At 44.5% G+C, this 23,441-nt stretch overlaps 1 protein-coding gene across 1 annotated transcript in view; it reads right to left on the bottom strand.

The window, feature by feature from the left end:
* Positions 1-23,441, bottom strand: part of PTK7 (protein tyrosine kinase 7 (inactive)) — a 2,009,558-nt gene that overhangs the window by 1,523,524 nt on the left and 462,593 nt on the right. Inside the window, exon 2 of the mRNA XM_044060033.1 lies at positions 12,783-13,076. Within this exon, the coding sequence (XP_043915968.1) occupies positions 12,783-13,076 (294 nt within the window). The remainder of the gene's footprint in view (positions 1-12,782; positions 13,077-23,441) is intronic.

Here is a 23,441-nt window from a genome sequence, read left to right as displayed (position 1 = left end):
ACTTAAACCTCGACACGGCTATTAATAGGACGTGCTGGAGGGATAGATTCATCACCCAAAGACTCCCTATGCTGTGGAACAAAATCCCGGTACATGTGAGGCAGAGCACCTCGCTGGCCTTGTTCAAGAGAAATCTTGACCAATGGATGGGAGATCGCAGATATACCCCAGGGATTACCTCAGTGTCACTGCTCGACAGAGGCACAGCAAAATAATGGGTATAGTTCCCCATACTAAAGGGGTGGCGTAAGCCACAAAACGATGGGCTAGGCTTGTAAATGCCCTCAGGCAGATTGGTAGGCTATGAACACGTACACAAGAAAAATATATGCAAGACTCACTGCAAAAAAGTCAGACTTTTTTTACCAAGGATTCTCAATCTCAGCAGTTTTTCTCACTACTACTTCCAAGTCTGCCTGTGATCTGACAACAAATAGATCACTTTAATCTCATCAGCTCTCTCTTTAGTGCGTCAAGGGCAAGAATTTGCTTTCCAAGAAATCATATCAGCATGTTTGCCCCCAGGGCATTCAGGGTTAGAAAAATAAAAGCAGACTAGTTAAACTGTGGTGCTGGCAGGTTTGGTTTATACAGAATGTCAAGGTGAGGTAAAAAAAAGTACAGTTTTGTACCTACCATAAATGTAGATGTTCGAAGATCCACATTGCTGCAGTCCTTACATATGGGTAGTCCGCTGTCCTCGGTCGGCCCGAATACCAAAGTATTAGGCTGACGTCGGTCAAGGCGCTTAAAACTGACATCAGGACGTCAGGGTACAAAAGCGCATGACCGACGTCATTTCCTCAGTCTTTTCTTGCCCCAGATGTCAGAAGGCCCTAACAAGAAAGGCCAAAGCCAAAAACCAGCAAAACCTAACCAACCACCCGTGCACTAACCATATATACAATATGTACAACACAAACCACACCACCACCTTCAACAACAGAGGGGAATGGGGGAGGGTAAATTGGACTGCAGCAATGTGGATCTTCGAACATCTACATTTATGGTAGGTACAAAACTGTACTATGTTCTTCATCTCACATTGCTGCAGTCCTTACATATGGGTAGAATCCCAAAGCAGAGGTAAGGGAGGATGGCAAAACTATAAAGCATTAGGAGCTGCCAACATGCCCTGTAAAATTGCAGTGGCAAATCCAGCCCTAGATTTAGAGTAAAGTGGAAGGTGGTAATGGTTAGAGAAAGTATGCACTGAACTCCAAGTAGCTGCTTCCAAAATATCTTTAGTAGCCAGGCCCCTTAAAAAGCTGTAGAAGTGGCAGTAGCCCTAGTGGAATGAGGCCTAATCCCAGCTGGAATCTCCTTACCATGATGGGAATAACAGAAAGCAATACAAAACCAATCCACTTAGAAATAGTTTGTTTTGAAACAGGTTTGCCCTGAGAACCCAAAGCAAAAGAAACAAACAACTGCTGAGACTGCCTGAACCCTTTAGTTCTGCTCAAATAATATCGCAACTGTCTGTGTATATCCAAAGTGTGCAAAATCCTTTCCCTTTATTTTGGGGGTTTGCATAAAAAGTAGGCAAATGAATAGTTTGGTTTAAAGCCACACTAGAAACCACTTTAGGCATAAAAGAAGGGTTAGTATGCAAAGACACCCTATCCTTGTGGAAAATTAAGAAAGGCTCAACTGCCATAAGGGCCTGTAATTCAGAAACCCTTCTCGCAGAGGTAATGGCCAACAAAAAGCAGTCTTCCATGATAAATATTTCAACTCTGCCGATGCTGCAGGCTCAAAAGGTTGTAGAGTGAGTTTCTCCAACACAAAATTGAGATCCCAAGCAGGAGTAGGAGCTCTACGTGGGGTCTTATATTCTTTGCCCCTCTAAGGAATTGCTTAAACAAAGGCTGAGAAAATAATGGTGGGTCACAGTCATAGTGAGCAGAAATTGCTGCAGCATGAACCTTTATAGAGGAGAAGGACAAACCTTTGTCCAATAACTCAGTAAGGTATTGAAGCGCAACACTTAAATTAGGTTTAGAAACATCAAAGTCCTTTGCTGTACTCCAAAATAAAAATCTCCTCCATTTATCTGCGTAAACTTTCCTTGTACTAGGCCTTCTGGCCTCCAAAATAACATTCAAAACTTGTTGTGGAAGCTGAGACCCTCCAGGGTTTAAAAAGTACAGTTTTGTACCTACCATAAATGTAGATGTTCGAAGATCCACATTGCTGCAGTCCTAACACTTGGGTAGTCCGCTGTCCCTCGGTCGGCCCGAATATCAGAGTATAAGGCTGACGTCGGTCAAGGCGCATTTGACTGACATCAGAACGTCAGGGTACAAATGCGCATGACCGACGCCATATCCTCAGTCTTTTCTTGCCCCAGATGTCAGAAGACCCTAAAAAGAAAGGTCAAAACCCATAGACAACAACTAAACAACCAACCAGCCTAACACCAAAAATATGTACAATATATACAATATATACACTATACCTCAGAGGGATAACCCAGCCCACACAACCACCTCAAACTACAGAGGGGAAGGAGGGAGGGTAAATTGGACTGCAGCAATGTGGATATTCGAACATCTACATTTATGGTAGGTACAAAACTGTACTATGTTCTTCATCTCACATTGCTGCAGTCCTAACACTTGGGTAGAATTCCAAAGCTGAGGTAAGGGAGGATGGCTAAACTATAATGAAGCAGGGGCTGCCAAAATGCCCTGCAACACAGCAGTGGCAAAACCAGCCCTGGATTTAGAGTACAGAGGAAGGTGGTAATGCCTAGAGAAGGTATGCACTGAACTCCAAGTGGCTGCCTCCAAAACATCCTTAGTAGCCACCCCCCTCAAAAAAGCTGTTGAAGTGGCAGTAGCCCTAGTGGAATGAGGCCTAATCCCAGCCGGAATCTCTTTGCCATGATGGGAATAACAGAAAGCAATGCAAAATCCAATCCACTTAGAAATAGTTTGTTTTGACACAGGCTTGCCCTGAGAGCACAAAGCAAAAGAAACTAATAACTGCTGAGATTGTCTGAACCCTTTAGTTCTGTCCAAATAATATCGCAACTGCCTGTGCACATCTAAAGTGTGCAAAATCTTTTCCCCTTTAGTTTGGGGATTTGCATAAAAAGTAGGCAAATGAATAGTTTGGTTTAAAGCCACACTAGAAACCACTTTAGGCATAAAGGAAGGATTAGTACGTAAAGATACCCTATCCTTATGGAAAATTAAGAAAGGCTCAACTGCCATAAGGGCCTGCAATTCAGAAACCCTTCTTGCAGAGGTAATGGCCAACAAAAAAGCAGTCTTCCATGACAAATATTTCAACTCAGCAGTAGCTGCAGGCTCAAAAGGTTGTAGAGTGAGTTTCTCCAACACAAAATTGAGATCCCAAGCAGGAGTAGGAGCTCTACGTGGGGGTCTTATATTCTTTGCCCCTCTAAGAAATTGCTTGAACAAAGGATGAGAAAACAATGGTGGGTCACAGTCGTAGTGAGCTGAAATTGCTGCAGCATGAATCTTAATAGAAGAGGACGACAAACCTCAGTAAGATATTGAAGAGCCACACTTAAATCAGGCTCAGAAACATCCAAATCCTTAGCTGCACTCCAAAATAAAAATCTCTTCCATTTATCTGCGTACACTTTCCTTGTACTAGGCCTTCTAGCTTCCAAAATCACATTCAAAACTTGTTGTGGAAGTTGAGACCCTTTATGGTTTAAAACAGAATATGCCATGCTGTTAGGTGAAGAGAGTGAAGCTTGACATTGAGCAAATGACTGTCCTCCTGGGACAACAGATGAGGAATCAAAAGCAAAGGCCATGGAGGCTTCCGTACCAGACTTCTCAGTAATGGGTACCAGTGCTGTCGAGGCCAATCTGGAGCTATCAAAATCATCCTTGGCTTGTCCTGTCTGACCTTCAGAAGTACCTTTGGGAGGAGAGGCAGAGGTGGAAAGGCATACACATGAAGATTTTTCCAACTGAAAGAAAGAGCATCCACTTTCCAAGCTGTGGGATGAAACCTTTGTGCAAAACTTTGGCAGCTGGTGGTTTAGTGGAGAAGCGAACAGATCTATGTCTGGAGTTCCCCAGGACACTGTCAATTTCTGAAATACATGAAGATCCAGTTTCCACTCGTGGGGATCCATGATTTGTCTGCTTAACACATCTGCTAAGGAGTTCTGTGCTCCCGGCAGAAACCTTGCCTGAAGACTTAGTTGTAAACTGAGAGCAGTCTCCCACAAAATCATTGCTTGCCTGCATAGAGGATAAGAATGTTCCCCTTGCTTGTTGATGTACCACATGACAGTTGTGTTGTCTGTTAGAATCAACACCTGCCCTGGAAGAAGTAAATCCTTGAAAGCTATTAATGCAAACTGGACTGCTAACATCTCCTTCAAGTTGATATGTAGATGCTGTAGTCTGACAGGCCACTTGTCTTGTATCCACTTTCCATTTAGATGAGCTCCCAAGCTTTGTCTGAGGCATCTGTTGTTAAAATTTGACTCGCCTCTGGCCGGGTCACAGAGAGTCCCTTGTTTAGGTGACATTCCTGAGCCCACCACAAAAATTCCTTTTGAATGCAAGGTATTATTTGAATGACAGTGTCCAGATCCTGGCAGTGCTGTGTCCATACATTTTTGAGATACCATTGCAACTTCCTCATATGCAGTTTGGCATTGGGAAGCACCAGAATACAAGATGCCATGAACCCTAAGGCTTGAAGGACTGTCCTTGCAGTCAGCCCGGACTGAAGAGATAGATGATGGAAGTAAAGGGAAAGATTCTTTTGTTTGTCCGGGGTTAGAAAGGCCATCTGGGATGCTGTATTCAGTCTTACTCCCAGAAAGCACATGTCTTGAGAGGGTACTAGACTGGACTTTATTTCGTTCACAGAATACCCCAGGCATCTTAGCACTGCTATCACATATTCCAAATGACGAAGAAGCTCGTCCCTTCCTTGAGCCAGTATCAGGCAATCGTCCAAATAAGGATAGATTTGTATTCCTTTTAGCCTGAAGAAAGCTATCACTGGAGCCAGAACTTTTGAAAATACTCTGGGCGCAGTACATAAGCCAAAGGGCAATGCAGAGAACTGATAGTGAGAAGTCCCAATCCGAAAACGCAGATACTTCCTGCAACTTAGCCTGATAGGAACATGAAGGTAAGCCTCCTTGAGATCCAAAGTTACCATCCAGTGATCCTTGCCCAGTAGAGGTAAAAGCTGTTGTAACGTCAACATTTTGAACTTGGGAATGTCCAGATAAGTGTTGAGGATAGATAAATCCAAAATTGGTCTCCACGTGTTCCCCTTTTTTGGCACAAGGAACAGGCGAGAATAAAATCCTAGACCCCTTTCTGGCATAGGAACCGGCTGTATGGCCCCTATTTGGAGTAACAGAGAAATTTGCTTGTGAGCCTCTATTCTTTGTTGAGAAGGAATGTCTGGCATGCCTTTGAAAGGAGGCAAGGTATGGAAATAAAACCTGTAACCGTGATGTATGATATCCAGTACCCATCTGTCTTGGGTAATCAAACTCCAATTTTCTTTGAAAAGTGCCAACCTTCCTCCCAAAGGTGCTGCCAGGAGAGAAGGTTCTGGCAGCTGAAAAGGTAGGTCATTGGGTCTGTTTACGAAAGGACTGACCCCTGCCCTCACCCGAAGACTGTGCAGGAGAACTCCCTGTCCTAGGCCTGAAAGAGCCCTGACCTCTGCCCCTGCCACGTCTAGATCTACCCCTAGACTGGGAATCATAAGAAGGATACGTCCACCCTTTAGTAGGCCAATTTCTACTAAACTTTGGAGGCTGAACCTGCAAAAAATCTTTAACAGTCTGCATAGACTTAGCCTTGTCTTCCATTTTCTTTAAAACTGCCTCAACAGGAGAACCAAACAAGACATCAGATTGCAAAGGGCATCCAAAATCCTAGTTTTAACATGGTCAGATAAATTTTGATCCCTCAGCCAGGCATGCCTGAAGAACTGACCCAGTGGCAGCCACCCTAGACGAGGCCTGTACAGCATCAAAACCACCTTGCAAAGAATGCTTACCCACCTGTTCAGAAACATGCACTAAATCTTGTAACTCTTTACAATCAATACCTTCCGCCAGAGCATCAACCTTAGATTTCAACTGTGAAAGGAGATAATTTTGATATTTCAACATGTGAAACTGGCAATTCAAAGCTCTCATGGCTAGAGTGGAAGAAGTATAAACTTTCTTTCCCCATCTATCCAAGGCCCTAGCCTCTTTATCTGCAGGAACCGGATTCTTGACAACAGAAGCCTTTACACCCTTAGGCCCCTGGCTAACAGTTTCTGGGTCTGCCCTAGGACTCTTAAAAAGATAGTTATGAGCTTCAGGCACCCTGTAATACATATCTGGTTTAACAGGAGCAGGAGGCAAAGAATCAGGATTGCGAAGCCTCTGCAAACACATCTTCCACTACATTCAGAACAGGAGGTATAGCTAACGGCCTATGCTGGGGTAAAACAAAATTCCCTAAGCCTTTTCCTGGAATCAGAGAAATCCTGACCTTCCCATTTAAAATGCTCCCTCATGGAGTGAAGGGTCTCTGAAAAAGAAAAATCCTCAGGAGGAGAAGCAGAAGGAGTAGAATCATCCACATCAGAATCAGAATAATGAGAATACTCCTGCAAGTCTTCAACCGAAGACTCAGACACATCCGAAGCCTGCTCATAATCCCCCAACACAGGTTCCATCCTAGGCCTCTTATCAGGAGGGGGCATAGAGCCTCTAATTAAAGTAATTAAATCTTCTGCCATTTTAAGCATGTGCTTTTTGGGCACAGAACCTGAAGAACTAGGAGTGACCCCCACAGAAGCAAAACTAGACCTGCCTCTAGGAGAAGCCTTGGAAGCAGAAAGAGAGGGCCTAGACACCTTAGGAAGGGAAGGGAGTACAGTTACCTGAGAAGCCCCTACAGCCTGACCTGCCTCCTGGGAGGCCACATCCTGTAAAAACACAGTTTCTCCCTGGGACTCCATAGAGGCCTCCGTCGGAACCACCGGTTCCACTGACGCCTCTAAAGAACTGGCGTCCGGTTCGGACGACTCTCCTAACCTAGGTTTAACTGCCTTGTCCTTGCGCTTCTTTGAGGAAGCCGGCGTCGGAGCATCCGACAGCATATTGTAATTGCACCGCTTCCCAAAGACCAACCTGGCACAATCTAACCTACGCTTTATAGTGCGTTTATTGAACCTAGCACAAAAGCGACACCCAACAACATCCTGCTCAGGTCCCAAACAAGGTATACACAAATTATGGTAATCCCTATGCGGTATCTGTTTCCCACAAAAAATACAGTTATTCACTTTTTCTGACATCCGGTAAACCACTGAGGCAAGAAAAAACCAAAATAATCCCCAACGGGGTACTTAACCAACTCTGACTTCGGTCTGAAACTCAGAATTCGAAAAATTTCAGAACGCCGAACGGCACTTGCAACACTGCTTCTGCATCGGACCATGCGGCAAAAAAGACTGAGGATATGACGTCGGTCATGCGCATTTGTACCCTGACGTTCTGATGTCAGTCAAATGCGCCTTGACCGACGTCAGCCTTATACTCTGATATTCGGGCCGACCGAGGGACAGCGGACTACCCAAGTGTTAGGACTGCAGCAATGTGAGATGAAGAACATCAGAATATGCCAGGCTGTCAGATGTAGAGAATGAAGTTTGACATTGAGTAAATGACTGTTCTCCTGAGACAGCAGGTGAGGAATCGAAGGCAACGGCCATGGAGGCTCCTGTACCAGACTTCTCAGTAATGGGTACCAGTGCTGTCGAGGCCAATCTGGAGCTATTAAAATCATGTTTGGCTTGTCCTGTCTGACCTTCAGCAGTACCTTTGGGAGGAGAGGCAGAGGTGGAAAGGCATACATGTGAAGATTGCTCCAATTGAATGAGAGAGCATCCACTTTCCAAGCTGTGGGATGAAACCTTTTTGTGCAAAACTTTGGCAGCTGGTAATTTAGTGGAGAAGCGAACAGATCTATGTCTGGAGTTCCCCATAACACTGTCAATCTCTGAAATACATGAGGATCCAATTTCCACTCGTGGGGATCCATAATTTGTCTGCTCAACACATCTGCTAAGGAGTTCTGTGCTCCTGGCAGAAACCTTGCCTGAAGATTTAGCTGTAAACTGAGAGCAGTCTCCCACAAAATCATTGCTTGTCTGCATAGAGGATAAGAATGCGTTCCCCCTTGCTTGTTGATGTACCACATGACAGTTGTGTTGTCTGTTTGAATCAACACCTGCCCTGGAACAAGTAAATCCTTGAAAGCTATCAATGCAAATTGGACTGCTAACATCCCCTTCAAGTTGATATGTAGATGTTGAAGTCTGGCAGGCCACGTGTCTTGTACCCATTTTCCATTTAGATGAGCTCCCCAAGCTTTGTCTGAGGCATCTGTCGTTAAAATCTGACTCGCCTCTGGCAGGGTCACAGAGAGTCCCTTGTTTAGGTGACATTCCTGAGCCCACCACAAAAATTCCTTTTGAATGCAAGGTATTATCTGAATGACAGTGTCCAAATCTTGGCAGTGCTGTGTCCATACATTCTTGAGATACCATTGTAGCTTCCTCATATGCAGTTTGGCATTGGGAAGTACCAGAATACAAGATGCCATGAACCCCAAGGCTTGAAGGACTGTCCTTGCAGTCAGCCTGGACTGACGAGACAACTGGTGGAAGTAAAGAGAAAGATTCTTTTGTTTGTCCGGGGTCAAAAAGGCCATCTGGGATGCTGTCTTCAGTCTCACACCCAGAAAGCACATGTCCTGAGAGGGTACTAGACTGAACTTTATTTCGTTCACAGAATACCCCAGGCATCTTAACACTGCCATCACATACTGTAAATGATGAAGAAGTTCGTCCTTTTCTTGGGCCAGAATCAGGCAATCGTCCAAATAAGGATAGATCTGTATTCCTCTTAGCCTGAAGAAAGCTACCACTGGAGCCAGAACCTTCGTGAACACTCTGGGCGCAGTAGATAAGCCAAAGGGCAATGCAGAGAACTGATAATGTGAAGTCCCAGCCCGAAAACGCAGATACTTCCTGCAACTGGGCCTGATAGGAACATGAAGGTAAGCCTCCTTGAGATCCAGAGTCACCATCCAATGATCTTTGCCCAGCAGAGGTAAAAGCTGTTGTAACGCCAACATTTTGAACTTGGGAATGTCCAGATATGTGTTGAGGATAGATAAATCCAAAATTGGTCTCCACGTGTTTCCTTTCTTTGGTACTAGAAACAGGCGAGAATAAAATCCTAGGCCCACTTCTGGCAGAGGGACCGGTTGTATGGCCCCTATTTGAAGTAGTAGAGAAATTTGTTTGAGCCTCTAGTCTTTGCTGAGGAGGAACGTCCGCATGCCTTTGAAAGGAGGCAAGGTATGGAAATAAAACTTGTAACCCTGGTGTATGATATCCAATACCCATTTGTCTTGGGTAATCAACATCCAATTTTCCTTGAAGAGTGCTAACCTTCCTCCCAAAGGTGCTGCCAGGCAAGAAGGATCTGGCAGCTGAAAAGTAGGTCATTGGGCCTGTTTACGAAGGACTGGCCCCTGCCCTCACCAAGATTGTGCAGGTGAACTCCCTGTTCTAGGCCTGAAAGAACTCTGAGCTCTGCCCTACCACGCCTAGATCTACCCCTAGACTGAGAATCATAAGAAGGATACGTCCACCCCTTAGCAGGCCAATTCCTACTAAACTTCGGAGGCTGAACTTGCAAAAAATCTTTAACAGCCTGCATAGACTTAGCCTGGTCTTCCATTTTCTTCAAGACTGACTCCACAGGTGAACCAAACAACACATCAGACTGCAAAGGAGCATCCAAAATCCTTGTCTTAACATGGTCAGATAAATTCTGATCCTTCAGCCAGGCGTGCCTGCGAAGAACTGAGCCAGTGGCAGCCACCCTAGACGAGGCCTGCACAGCATCAAAACCACACTGTAATGAATGCTTACCCACCTGTTCAGAGACATGCACCAAATCTTGTAATTCTTTACACTCAATGCCTTCCGCCAGAGCATCCACCTTAGACTTCAATTGAGAAAGAAGAAAGTTTTGATATTTCAACATATGAAACTGGCAATTCAAAGCCCTCATAGCTAAGGTAGAAGATGTATAGACCTTCTTTCCCCATCTATCCAAAGCTCTGGCTTCTTTATCTAGAGGAACCGGATTTTTACAACAGAGGCCTTCACACCCTTAGGTCCCTGACTAATAGTTTCTGGGTCCGCCCTAGGACTCTTATAAAGATATTTATGAGCCTCAGGCACCCTGTAATACCTATCCGGTTTAACAGGAGCAGGAGGCAGAGAATCAGGATTAAGTGAAGCCTCTGCAAACACATCTTCCACAACATCCAGAACAGGGGTATAGCCAAGGGCCTATGCTGGGGTAACAGCAAAAACTCCCTAAGCCTTTTCCTAGAATCAGAGAAGTCCTGACCTTCCCACTTAAAATGTTCCCTCATAGAATGAAGTGTCTCTGAAAAAGAAAAATCCTCTGGAGGAGAAGCAGAAGGAGTGGAATCATCTGCATCAGAATCAGAATAAGGAGAGTACTCCTGCAAGTCTTCAGCTGAAGACTCTGAAACATCCGAAGCCTGCTCAAAACTTCCCAACTCTGGCTCCACCCTAGGCCTCTTATCAGGAGAGGGCAAAGAACCTCTAATCAGAGTAATCAACTCTTCTGCCATTTTAAGCATGTGCTTCTTAGGCACAGACCCTGCTGAACTAGGAGTGACACCAACAGAAGCTAAAACTGGCCTGCCTCTGGGAGAAGCCTTGGAAACAGAAGGAGAAGGCCTAACCACCCTAGGAAGGGAGGGGAGTACAGTAACTTGAGAAGCCCCTTCAGCCTGACCTACCTCCTGAGAGACCACCTCCTGCAAAATCAAAGTCTCCCCCTGAGACTCCAGAGAAGTCTCCGGAACCACCGGTTCCACTGAAGCCTCTAAAGAACCGGTGTCCGAACGGATGACTCATCTTGCCTGGGTTTAACTGCTTTGTCTTTGCACTTCTTCGAAGCGGCGCCGGAGAATCCGGCGGCATATTATAATTGCACCGCTTCCCAAAGACCAGCCTAGCACAATCTAACCTTCGCTAATAGTGCGTTTATTGAACCTAGCACAAAAGCGACACCCAACAACGCCGTGCTCAGGCCCCAAACAAGGAATGCACAAAGAATGATAATCCCTATGCGGTATCTGTTTCCCACAAGAAATACAGTTATTCACTTTTTCTGTCATCCAGTAAAACACTGAGGCAAGAAAAACCAAAATATTCCCAACGGGTACTTAGCCAACTTGGATTCGGTCTGAAACTCCGAATTCGAAAAATTTCAGAACGCCGAACGGCACTTGCAACGCTGCTTCTGCATCGGACCATGCGGCAAAAAAGACTGAGGAAATGACGTCGGTCATGTGCTTTTGTACCCTGACGTCCTGATGTCAGTTTTAAGCGCCTTGACCGACGTCAGCCTAATACTTTGGTATTCGGGCCGACCGAGGACAGCGGACTACCCATATGTAAGGACTGCAGCAATGTGAGATGAAGAACATTTATATTTTCTAGTTTCTGCCTGTAGTGGCCCTTTAAAGGGAACTCGCTTTCTAATATTGTTAACTGTATATACCCTAGATTCTTCTCCCTGCAATAACCAGAGAGATTAAATTTGGTACTCAGAATGCCTTCAGCACATTTCAGATGATTTGTGGCAGGGAAATTGCTGGAAACTAAGTCCAAGCATTTTATCCCACTCAAATTTTACATCATTTTTCAGAAAGAAATCTGTCTCCGCCTACATGGCCTAAACTACGTAGTATGAAGTCTACAGTCACCATCCACAATTTTACATTATAATATCTTATACAGGGCAGCAAATATCAAACAGCTAAAGTCAAACCATATTTTTTCAAGGAGTTAACTAATATATAAACAAGCAGACTGGTAAATAAATTCATTTTTGACCACTGAAAAGTTGTTTAATTTTTAATAAAAGGGAGCGTAGCAAACCTAAAGGCAGCTGTAATTTGTCTTTACTAGGTGTTATGAAATGGCAAGCTTCAATCAGCCACAATAGGGCAAAGCTGCTATTTTCTCACACTGTGGGGGCTAAGAAGGGTCTGGAACTTTTCTATGAGAAACGGACACAAAGTACATACAGCTTTAGCTGAAGCAAGAAAAGGGCTTAAGAGTTGTTCATACCACAGGTTCTGTCTACAGTACCAGAATGTGAGGTTACACAGGATCAAGTCACAAATCACTGTTAAAAGACATTACTGTGGCCTCAAGTCAAAGTACTGATTGTCAGAAAGGGAAACACTGGATTCAGAAGCATCAACTATGTCCATGAACTTTAAGCTTTAGGATGAAAAAGTCCAGTTTCAGCCACTGTCCAGTAGCACTGGTAACAAGCCAATAAAACCTTTTTTGCTGCACAACCTGGTGGTATAGCTGTTGGCAGCAACAAAAAAAAGTTGGTCTAACAGCTTGTTATAAGTAGACATGCCTTGCAAATAAGGCCACAATATTTTTTAGCATATTTCTCAAGTATGTTCTGCAACATGCTTCACACATCCACTCCACTGTTAAAACTACCCACAAACAGAAAAAGCAGACATTTAGCACTCCATTGAGAATGGTTTCAAGTGAGGATGAGTGACAGATTTTCACTTTGTAGCTGTAGAACCTAGAAATTAAATTGCTTTGCATAAAAATGGTCATGAAATGAATACATGCAAACTAACTTACAAGTAGGTTCTACTCACATTTAATATTGAAGGATGCATTGCTGGTGCGAGCTTCCTCCCCAGTAAAATTGTTTTTGGCTACACATTGAAAATTTCCACTGTCTTCCCGTCTATCCACAGCAGTGAATTGCAGATTACTTCCCTCTTTATATCGTCGATCTGTGCTTTTGACAGGAACTCCATTATGCAACCAGTCAAACTGTATGCCAGTTGGATTCTCCACCTCACAGCGCAGAATAGCACCACGTCCATTTAAGGCATCTTGGGAATAAGGCTCCTTGCTGAAGATGATCTCAGCCAAACTACTGTGGGCTGTGCAAAAAAATATATATACATACATTAGAGGCAAATGTAAAAGTTCTACAGTCTACAAATTAAACAAGAAAATCAGTTCAAACAGTAGATCGTACACTTTTGTCCTGTGTGTGCTTATTTTGTCCTTCAGCTACACGTTGTCCTTTTTTGTACAGATCAGCCACACAATCCATTTAGCATACATTCTTACATCAGAACTACTCAATGCATCGAGCACATACAGAAGATGCGTTGCGTACCATTACAACAGACCTGGAATAACTGTTCTATCCTCAATACGTTCAGCACTAAAACATGCAAGACTAAGTCCAGCTATAAAGAACACTCCAAGGCTACCACACCACACATAATCCTCTGTTAAAAATACTCCTCCTCCATATCTCTTATTCTAGCACACGGCATGAGATCTACTACAAAAACAGCAAATATACAGAGAAGGATTTTCCAGGTAAGGAATGCCAGGTCCAAGCTGGGGGATGCTTTGGAGGGTACAGCAATAAGAGCTGAGCCACCAGTCCATTTCCATCATTACAATACGTATGTAACTTTTATATCCAGAACTGAAACTCCATCCTCATCACTTTCTGGACGGAGTTCCAAGCTAACTTCTTCTGTAGATAATCATGAAAGAATGCTCCAAAATAATGGTGACACCACAGGAAGACCTGGGTTTAGGGATCACATCCATCTTAAGTGACTTGCTAAAAAGTATTGAGTGACGCCCAGATAGTTGTTACACAAAAATAATGCAAAGATGCATTCTTAAAGCCAGATTGGCAAAAAATGCCCTGACAGAGTGAGCCCTAGACTCAATCACGAAGGCTCTTATTTTTACACAAGAGAATTAAATGCAATTTCTAAGTAATTTTAATAAGAATTGGCTATGATACACTGGACCTCAAATTCTTGACTGAATAGGAAATAAAGCCAACAGTCTAACTGCTTTAGTTATACCCACATAAAATTTGAGCTGCTTGTGAACATCCATGCAGTACAGCAGACAGCCTTCCCTTGCTGCAAAAACCTGGAATGAATACTAGAAAAGTTATGGCCTAATTCAAATTCAACTCTGCTGCAACCCATGGCATAAAGGTCAGATTTGATGTTAAGGAGACATTGTCTTCACGGAAAGCTTAACATAGATGGTTAACAGATAAATCTTGTAGTTCAGTAATTTTCCTGGCAGAGGTAACAGACAAGAATACAATCTTCAAAGAATATCATAGAATCAAATCAGAGCTCCTCAGAAGGGAGCTGTAGGACATTTCCTGGCAAAATTCTCATACAGGAATAGAATCTTTAACTAGAAGCCAAAAGACAAAAAAAAGGCCTTAATGGAAAGATAAAGACAAAGAGCTGGCTCCCTGATAAAATATGAAATGGCTCAAGATGAGCTTAAATTAATGAACTAAGGGCAGGGTTGAAAATTTGGGATTAGTGTTCCAAAAATAATAGAATCTTAGCAGTGAAAGACTCAACCCATAGTCACTGTCCAAAGTCCACTTAATCATATTATTATATAGTCTCCCCAGTGTTAGGTCTCTAGGCAAAAGTATCAAGACCACCCTCTCGGGTGAGAATGGCAGAAACCATGAACTTAGGTGTACGGGCTGAAGATCCAAGTGAGGCTTGCTGGATGGATGAGAGAGCAGTCTATTGGCTGGCCTTACCTAATAGGCCTGTCAAGTAGGGGAGACCAAAACAGAAAAAGTACAGTTGTGTACACTTACCATAAATGTAGATGTTCAAGTGTATTCACTGTTGCAGTCATTACACTTGGGTTATCCTGCTGGCAGGCTACCCTCAGTCGGTCTGAATTCCAAAGTCTAGGTCCGGCGTCGGTTGCTGTCACCTCTTCCCTGACGTCAGTGCACCAGGGGTATAAAAGATGCAGCCGACGCCATTTTCTTCAGTTTTTCTTGCCCCAGATGTCAAGTGCCCCCAAAAGGGTAGGCTAAAAATACAAGCAAATACACCACATAGGTTGTATAGATTAGAGAAGTGTAGATACGTTCCAGCAAAGATATGGGGGATGGTGGGTGGGTAACCTGGACTGCAACAGTGAATACACGCTAACATCTACATTTATGGTAAGTGTACACAACTGTACTAGGTTTCTTAGTGTTTCACTGCTGCAGTCATTACACTTGGGTTGAATCCCAAAGCTATGGTTGGGAGGCTGGAGCTAAATAGCATTAGGAGCGGCAATGAGGCCCTGCAAAACTGCAGTGGCAAAGCCTGCCCTGGATTTAGAGTAGAGTGGTAGATGACAGTGCTTTGTAAAGGTGTGCACTGAACTCCACGTAGCAGCCTCTAAAATGTCTTTGGTTGGTACTCCCCTGAGGAAGACTGCTGAAGTGGCTGCTGCTCTGGTTGAATGTGGCCTAGTGCCCTTAGGCACTGGCTTTGCCATGTTGAGAATAGCAGAAATGAACGCAGTGGCCTATCCACTTTGAAATAGTCTGCTTAGAGATAACCTTTCCTTGTGATCCTGCAGCATATGCCACTAATAGTTGCTCAGTCTTTCTGAAAGCTTTGGTTCTGTCCAAGTAGAAGCGTAGCTGTCTGTGTATGTCCAAAGAATGCAGAATTCTCTCTCCCTTATTCTGCGGGTTTGGATAAAAAGTAGGCAGATGAATAGTCTGGTTAAGGGCCACACTGGACACTACCTTAGGCATAAGTGTCGGGTTGGTCCTTAGAGAAACCCTGTCTGGATAAAAAATGATAAAAGGTTCCACAGCCATGAGTGCCTATAGCTCGGAGACTCGTCTTGCAGAGGTTATTGCTAAGAGAAGAGCTGTTTTCCCAAGATAAAAATTTGATATCAGCTGTAGTGGCTAGCTCAAAAGGGGGCAGAGTGAGCTTTTCTCAAACATAATTGAGGTCCCATGCAGGTATTGGTGATCTCCTTGGGGGCCTTAAGTTTTTGGCACCTCTGAGGTATTGCCTTAAAGGATGAGAAAAGATTGGTGGCTCTGTATTGTAATGAGCCGAAATGGCAGAGGCATGAATTTTAATTGATGAAAAGGATAGGCTTTTGTCCAGCATCTCAGTTAAGTACCGCAAAATCTGAGGAATATTTGGTACTGCTGTGTCAATTCCTTGTGCCTGGTTACAGGCACAGAATCTCTTCCACTTTCCAGCATAAGATTTTCTAGTACTAGGCCTCCTGGCTTCCAAAATGACACCCATCACCACTTTCCTGAGAGGTGTGTTTTGCATGACTACATTATCTGCCATGCTGCCAGATTTAAGGTCTTGAGTTGGCTGTGCAGGATCTGATTGTTTTGTTGGGACAGTAGATGAGGTATTTGAGGTAAGGTCCAGACTGGGCATTGAGACAAGTTCCTTAGGATTGGATGCCAGTACTGGCGGGGCCAATCTGGGGCAATCAGTATCATTTTTGGCTTCTCTTGTCTGGCCTTTAGGAGTACCTTGGGGAGGAGAGGCAATGGAGGAAAGGCATATACTGTTAAGTTTTTCCAGCTGAAAGATAGGGCGTCCACTTTCCATGCTTGTCTGTGATAAGTCCTTGTGCAGAATCTCTTTAATCGGCAGTTGTGAGGAGAGGCAAATAGGTCTATGTCCGGGCATCCCCATTTCCTTGTTATCATGCTGAAGACTTGTGGATCCAATTTCCACTCGTGGGGATCCATGAGGTTTCTGCTTAGTTCGTCTACCAGAGTATTTATCTTTCCTGGCGGGAATTGTGCCTGCAGATGTACTTGGCAAGTTAATGCTGTGTCCCACAAAGTCATGGCTAGTCTGCAGAGGGGGTAAGAATGAGTGCCTCCCTGCTTGTTTATATACCACATGATCATGGTATTGTCGGTCTTTATCAGTAGTTGTCCCGGATGAAGTAGGTCCTTGAAGGCTGTCGGGGCATTCTGAACAGCTAGCATCTTTTTGATTGATATGTAGATGCATTTGGTTGGCGGACTATCTGCCTTGAATACATCTTCCTGCCATGTGGGCCCCCAGGCATAATCTGATGCATCCGTTGTTAATGTCTGCCTGGCTGGGGGTAAGGTGAATGGCTGTCCCTTGCTCTGGTGACAGGCCTTTGCCCACCATCGAAACTCCTGTTGTAGGCAGGGAATGAAAGTAATTATTGTTTCCAGGCTGTGGCAATGCTGAGTCCAAACACTTTTTAGGTACCACTGAAGTTTCCTCATATGCAGTTTTGCATATGGAATTAGTAGGATGCAGGATGCCATGAAGCCCAAAGCCTGCAGTATTTTTCTTGCAGATAACTGGGCCTTTGTTGCCAACAGTTTGAAATAGGTAGTCAGTTGCCTTTGTTTGTCTGGCGTGAAAAGCCATCTGGGCAGTTGTATTTAAGCTTGCACCCAGGAATATTATCTCTTGAGAGGGTACTAATTTTGATTTCTGTTCATTGACTGTGTACCCCAGGCATGGTAGTAATCTCTTTACAAATGCCAGATGCTGTAGTAGAATGTTCTTGTTTCTCTGCTTGTATGAGGCAGTCGTCCAAGTAAGGATATATTTGTATTCCTCTTTGTCTGAATGCAATTACTGGTGCCAGGCAGTTTGTGAAGACCCTGGGCACAGTAGACAAGCCACAAGGCAGTGCAGAGAATTGGTAGTGCATTGAGCCAGCTTTGAATCGGAGGTATTTTCTGCATGCTTGTCTGATTGGGACATGCAGGTATGCCTCTTTTAGGTCTAAAGTCACAAGCCAAGCCTTCTTGCCCAGCATGGGCAGGAGCTGCTGTAAAGTCAACATTTTGAATTTTGGTATATCCAGATATGTGTTTAGAATAGACAGGTCCAGTATTGGTCTCCAGGCTTTGTCCTTTCTGGGTACCAAGAACAGTCTTGAATAAAATCCTTATTCCCTGCTACTGCTCTGGTACTTGTTGAATGGCCCTCATGTCCATGAGGGATGAGACTTGTTTTTGTGCCTCTGCCCATTGATTTTTTGGTAGGTCTGGCCAACTGTTTGCCCTTGGCAGGGTATGAAAGTGAAATTTGTAGCCCTGTGACACTAAGACCCATTTGTCCTGAGTTATGTGCCAATTTTGAGAAAAAAGTGCTAGTTTCCCCCTAAAGGTGCTGCCAGAAGATAAGTGCTTGGCACAGGCAGGGGGAAGTCATTGGGACTGTTACCTGTAAGGCTGTGATTTGTCTTCTCCACTTTTGGAGGTAGAAGCACCCCATTGTTTAGACCTGTATGAACCTTGGGGCTGGGATCTGCCTCTTGGGTGTCTGTATCTGCCCCTTTGTGGTCTATCTGACACTGGAAAGGACCAATTCTTTGTAGGCCAGTGTCTGCTAAATCTTGAAGGCTGTACCTGTAAGAAATCCTTGACTGTTTTCATAGATTTAGCTTTGTCCTCCATTTTCTTTCACACTTCTTCTGCTTTAACACCAAACAAAGTATGATGCTGTAATGGAGCATCTAATAATTTTGCTTTATCATGATCTGGTAAATTTTGTTCCTTTAACTAAGCATGCCTCCTAATGGCAGAACCTGTGACAGTGGCCCTGCAGGAGGCCTCCAAAGAATCAAAACTACATTGCAAAGTATGCTTCCGCTCAGCTGCATGCAAATGGCGTTGGATGCCTCCGATATACCCCTGGCGCTCTGACGTCAGGGAAGAAGCGACAGCAACCGACGCCGGACCAAGACTTTGGAATTCTGGCCGACTGCGGGACCGCCTGATGGCAGGATAACCCAAGTGTGATAGCTGCAGCAGGGTAACACGATGAACATATGGCAATTTAAAGCCCTTATAGCCAAAGTAGCAGAAGTGTAAATCTTTTCCCCATCTGTCCAGAGCCCTAGAATCCCTGTCAGAGGGGGTAGGATTTTTTGCAGTAGAAGCCTTGACCCCTTTGGGGCCCTGAGAGATAGTTTCAGGGTCAGCAGCAGGGTTTTTGAAAAGGAATTTGAGAGAGTCAAGGGACCCTGTAGTACCTGTCTGGCTTAACAGGAGCTGGAGGTAAGGAGTCAGTGGTCAGACTGGACTCTGAAAATACATCTACAATGTCTAACACAGGTGGAATAGCTAGGGGCCTGTGTTGTGGGAGTAAAAAGGAAGTCTCTGAGCCTTTTCTTAGATTCTGAATAATCTTGGCTCTCCCAATGGAAATGCTCCCTCATAGTATGTAAGGTTTCCCCAAAAGAGTAATCCTCAGGAGGAGGAGGCTGAAGGGGTAGATTCTTCAGCATCAGAATCTTCATAGGGAGGAAGAGAGTATTCCTGATCAGAAGAGGAATCAGAAGAATTGGAAACCTGATCTGAAGAATCATATTCAGTCTCTTGCCTAGGCCTTTTATCAGGAGGGGGATGGGAACCCCTGATCAAAGTAATTAAGTCTTCGGCTTTTTGAGCATCTGATTTTTGGGCATGGAAGCCTGACCATGAGGCTGTTGCACTTGTTTCTTTGTCTTTAAAAGTGCTTTTGTCTTTGCCTTTGTAGCTGGAGTCGCTATAATGAATAACTGAGTAGGTCTGAAAACCTGCCTGATGCCTGCTCAGCGGCTCCGGATCCATCAATTGTTTCTGAAGGTCCAATACCCTGAGCTTCCAGCGGCCCAGTCGACTCCACATGGGAGTCTGCAGCGGTCTGCGAGTCCAAAGTAGCGGGCATCAGGGGCTGTGAAAGCACCTCACTGAGGACCGGCGAACTGGCGACTGGCTTAGAGGAAGCCTCGTCGTCGGTTTTGGACCTTGGATGCCTGTCCTTTTCTTTGCGTTTCTTGTGAATTCTGGTAGTCGGATGGCTATTCGACGGCATAGTGTAATTAAATCTTCTGCCAAAATAGTGAAATGCAAAATCGTACAGATGCTTAATAGTGCATTGGTTAAATCTAGCACAAAACCGACAGCTAGTAATGTCTTGGTCAGGGCCTAGGCAAGGAATACAGTAAGAGTGAAAGTCCTTATGAGGTATTTGCTTCCCACAAGAAATACAATTATTAACTTTTTCTGACACCGGTCTGGAGCAAGAAAAAAAGTTAACCCCAATGGGGTACTTAGCTTTTAATGAAGACTTCGGATCTGAAATTCGAACACGAAAATCTCAGGAGTCAGCCGACCGGCACTTTCGAACTGCTTCAGGCACCGTGCGGCAAGAAAGACTGGGGAAAATGGCGTCAGCTGCAACTTTTACACCCCCTGGCACACTGATGTCAGGGAAGAGGCGACAGCAACAGACACCGGACCTAGACTTTGGAATTCAGGCCGACTGAGGGTAGCCTGCCAGCAGGATAACACAAGTGTAATGACTGCAACAGTGAAACACGAAGAACATCTGCACTAGCCAGGACCAAAATGGAGTTTTCAGAATGAATTTGGTCTTGTACATTTTGGTTTTCTCTAGATGTTTGACATAAGGGGAACTGGGAAAGAGTAAGGGGGGCTGTGGGGTTGCTTCTAGATGGGTGCATCTTTAGGACATCCTCCTGTAGGAGGAATGTTTCTGCATTTGGAGTTGGCTGGAAATTCTAAAAAAAGTCACTGCAAGGCTTGACCCAATACCAGACGACTGTCCTGGGCTACAGACTGGCTGACAGAAAACTAGTGAGGCATGATTAGGACAACCAATTCTGTCTACTAATGAAGCAACTTGCCCCAGGACATGATGGGAAAAGAGATAGCAAAATATGAGGAAAAAGCCCACTCCCAAACTTCCGTGGTCTCCTGGCAAAAGGGCTAAGAATAAGTTCCCCCTTTTCTGAAATTCCACACCACCACCTTGTAGCTGGAGTGGCTAGCAACACACTTGGAAGCATACCTCTTAAATGTCCATAATTTTCAGGAGCATCCCTGATTTTGATTCATATTTTAGCTCTGTCGCTCTTACTGCTAAAACAGGTGACTTTTGGAGAAGAGGTGGTAAATTACACTTAAATTACACTAAATTATAGTTACAGATGACTTGTACATTAATTCACATTTTCTTATTCTGTAAATGCTTCAAATTATATTAATATTTTAAAAATGTCCCCAGTTTCCGGATTTGTCGCAGGTTCTGTTGAGATTTGTCACCGATTGGTTGAGGGCTATGCTTGGGAATGGGAGCTTTCACATGCCTGCAAGGGCAGGAAAACTACTCATTTCCAAACAATAAGCAGGGCAGCCTTTGTCTGCATTTATGTGCCCTGGATGGCCTACCGTTAACAACTCTCCTCACCTCAAAACAGAAGGTATCTATGGTGAAAAGTCACAGCTGTGCTTGGAAGGGTATGCGAAGAGAAAGGATGGACATGAGGCAGTCCTTAAAATTCTTGGAGATCCTGGTGGGGCAAGTCTAGAGGATTTATCATTCAAGTCCATTGCATCCTGAAGTTCTACTGCAATGCTTTCATAAGAAAACATGTTAAGCCGCAGGACCATAGATGCGGACATGCATTTCCATGCTCAAATGCATAAAACTGCTGTCATGTGTTGGTTCTGCAAAGTCAAACTACTGACCGGATAGTTTGAATTCTATCCCATGGTAGAAAAGTTCAGGAAGGTAGTATCCATTATTCAAATAATGAATGTAGTGGAGTGTCCGAGTCAGATGGGACTTTGTGGTGTTGGGCATTACTCCTAAGTCTGGAAAACCGCTTGGAAGTAGTCTAGAGATCTTTAGACCGCATATTATGGCAGCCACCAGGCTCCAGCTGTCAAAGTACAGAAATCATTTGGTTCTCTGCAGTTCGAGATGTGCTGAACACACTACCATACATTTAAGTCAACAGCCCAGAGGTTGAGTTGAGACAGATGCCAGTATTTTCAGTTTTGATCACTTTTATCTCTATGTGGAATCAAAGAAACATCATTAATGCCCTTGTTATTTCTGATGCAAAAGCAGGCATTTTGCAGGTCAAAGGAGGACATGGAAGGATGGATTGCACCACGACCATACACAAGGGCTTGCTTCACAAAAACTGATTTAAACCACTGAGGTCCAAGAGTAGGACTGAGGTCTGGCCCAGCCCTTCTTAGTTTGATGAGACAGCTCTTGGACTGCTTTCTCCTGCAACAAGCTTAGAGCATCTACCCTTGCTGCAGCCTTCTGATGAAGCTAGAGGTCTAAATGGGAAAGGGACTGTTGTCTGGTAAGGGAAAGGAAGGGAACTAAATAAAATCTAGATACATTCATCCTCACCTACTTGTCTTGTGTGATGGCCACCCATGCTGACAAGTGCTGAGAATGGTGACCCTCAGCTGCCTTCTAGAGTGAACGATTCAGGAATATCTTCTTGGAACAGACTGGGACACCCCTCTCAGGGAACTATAGTACGTGTGACAGTTCTGCAAAGTTTCTGGTTGCTCACCTCTTGGCTGTTGGCCACTGTGAAGACTACCATATACTGTGTGACCTCATCCCTTACTATTGTGCTGCCGCTAACCATGTGTGTTTTGTGCGTGTGTGGGCGTGTTGTGTGTGAGTGGGTGTGTTGTGTGTGTGGGTGTCTTGTGGGTGTGTTGTGTGTGTGTGTGGGTGTGTGTCTTGTTCTCTTGCTTCCCACGTCTGGTTTTCTCCTCCTGTCTGAAAGGCAGGATTCAATAAAAAGGGTCTTGATGAAACTGGCCCTGGTATCCTCAGCAAGCTCAGGCAAAATTGGGCACCACTCCTCAACAGCTCTGCCAGTAACTTCCATCCTGACTGAGCCATTTTCTCGGTCATGATCAAGGTGCATTTTCAGGTTGTAGATTTGTAGATGCAGGTTAAGGCTGACATTTGAGAAGTTTTTTTTTTTTTTCAGCTCCCATTTGGCAACCCTTCTGGAGTCTTGCATGACTCATGCTACACCTCTCTGAAACCTATACATGTAAGCCATACATTTCATTGTCTTAAGGGAGAAGGTGGGGATGAGTAAACTTGCTTTCCTAGGTGTCCCACTGCAAACAACTCCTTCTAGGATTGATGGGACTGCTGGAACTGGGAGACTCCCATTAGTGTTACCACACCTATTGACGTCAATCCCCAGAATACAAGTTATCATGTTCCTGACTTTAGAAGATTAGAAGACTGTGTCTGATCTCTCTAGTGCTTAAGCCACCATGCCAGGATCTGTCTATGCTGACGTCTCAACCAAACTACTGTCAGGTGTGGGGTCCATGCAAGCAGATGACTTGGGGGGGGGGGGTCTAGAAAAGCTTCTTCCAATAAGTGCTTAGGTTCAGAAGGGGTGTGAAGGGCCCATTCCATTAGCTCGATTCACTTCTAGGAATTCTCCAAATTTAGGGTTATCAGTAGGGGGGCATCGAAATGCCTCATCTGTGGAGTCACACCCTGGACATGGAGTTTAAACATTTGGACTTGCACTTGGCTTTCTTCCGTGGTGCCTGCGGGAGTGACTGAAGTGCAAAACTGTGGTACCACACCAACAAATGGGCA

This window comes from Protopterus annectens, chromosome 1.part2 (genome assembly GCF_019279795.1).
Source record: "Protopterus annectens isolate FY-2018-M chromosome 1.part2, PAN1.0, whole genome shotgun sequence".
NCBI classification, from domain to species: domain Eukaryota; kingdom Metazoa; phylum Chordata; order Ceratodontiformes; family Protopteridae; genus Protopterus; species Protopterus annectens.
Note: the sequence above shows the minus strand (reverse complement) of the source record. Positions and strands in the feature narration are given on the sequence as shown.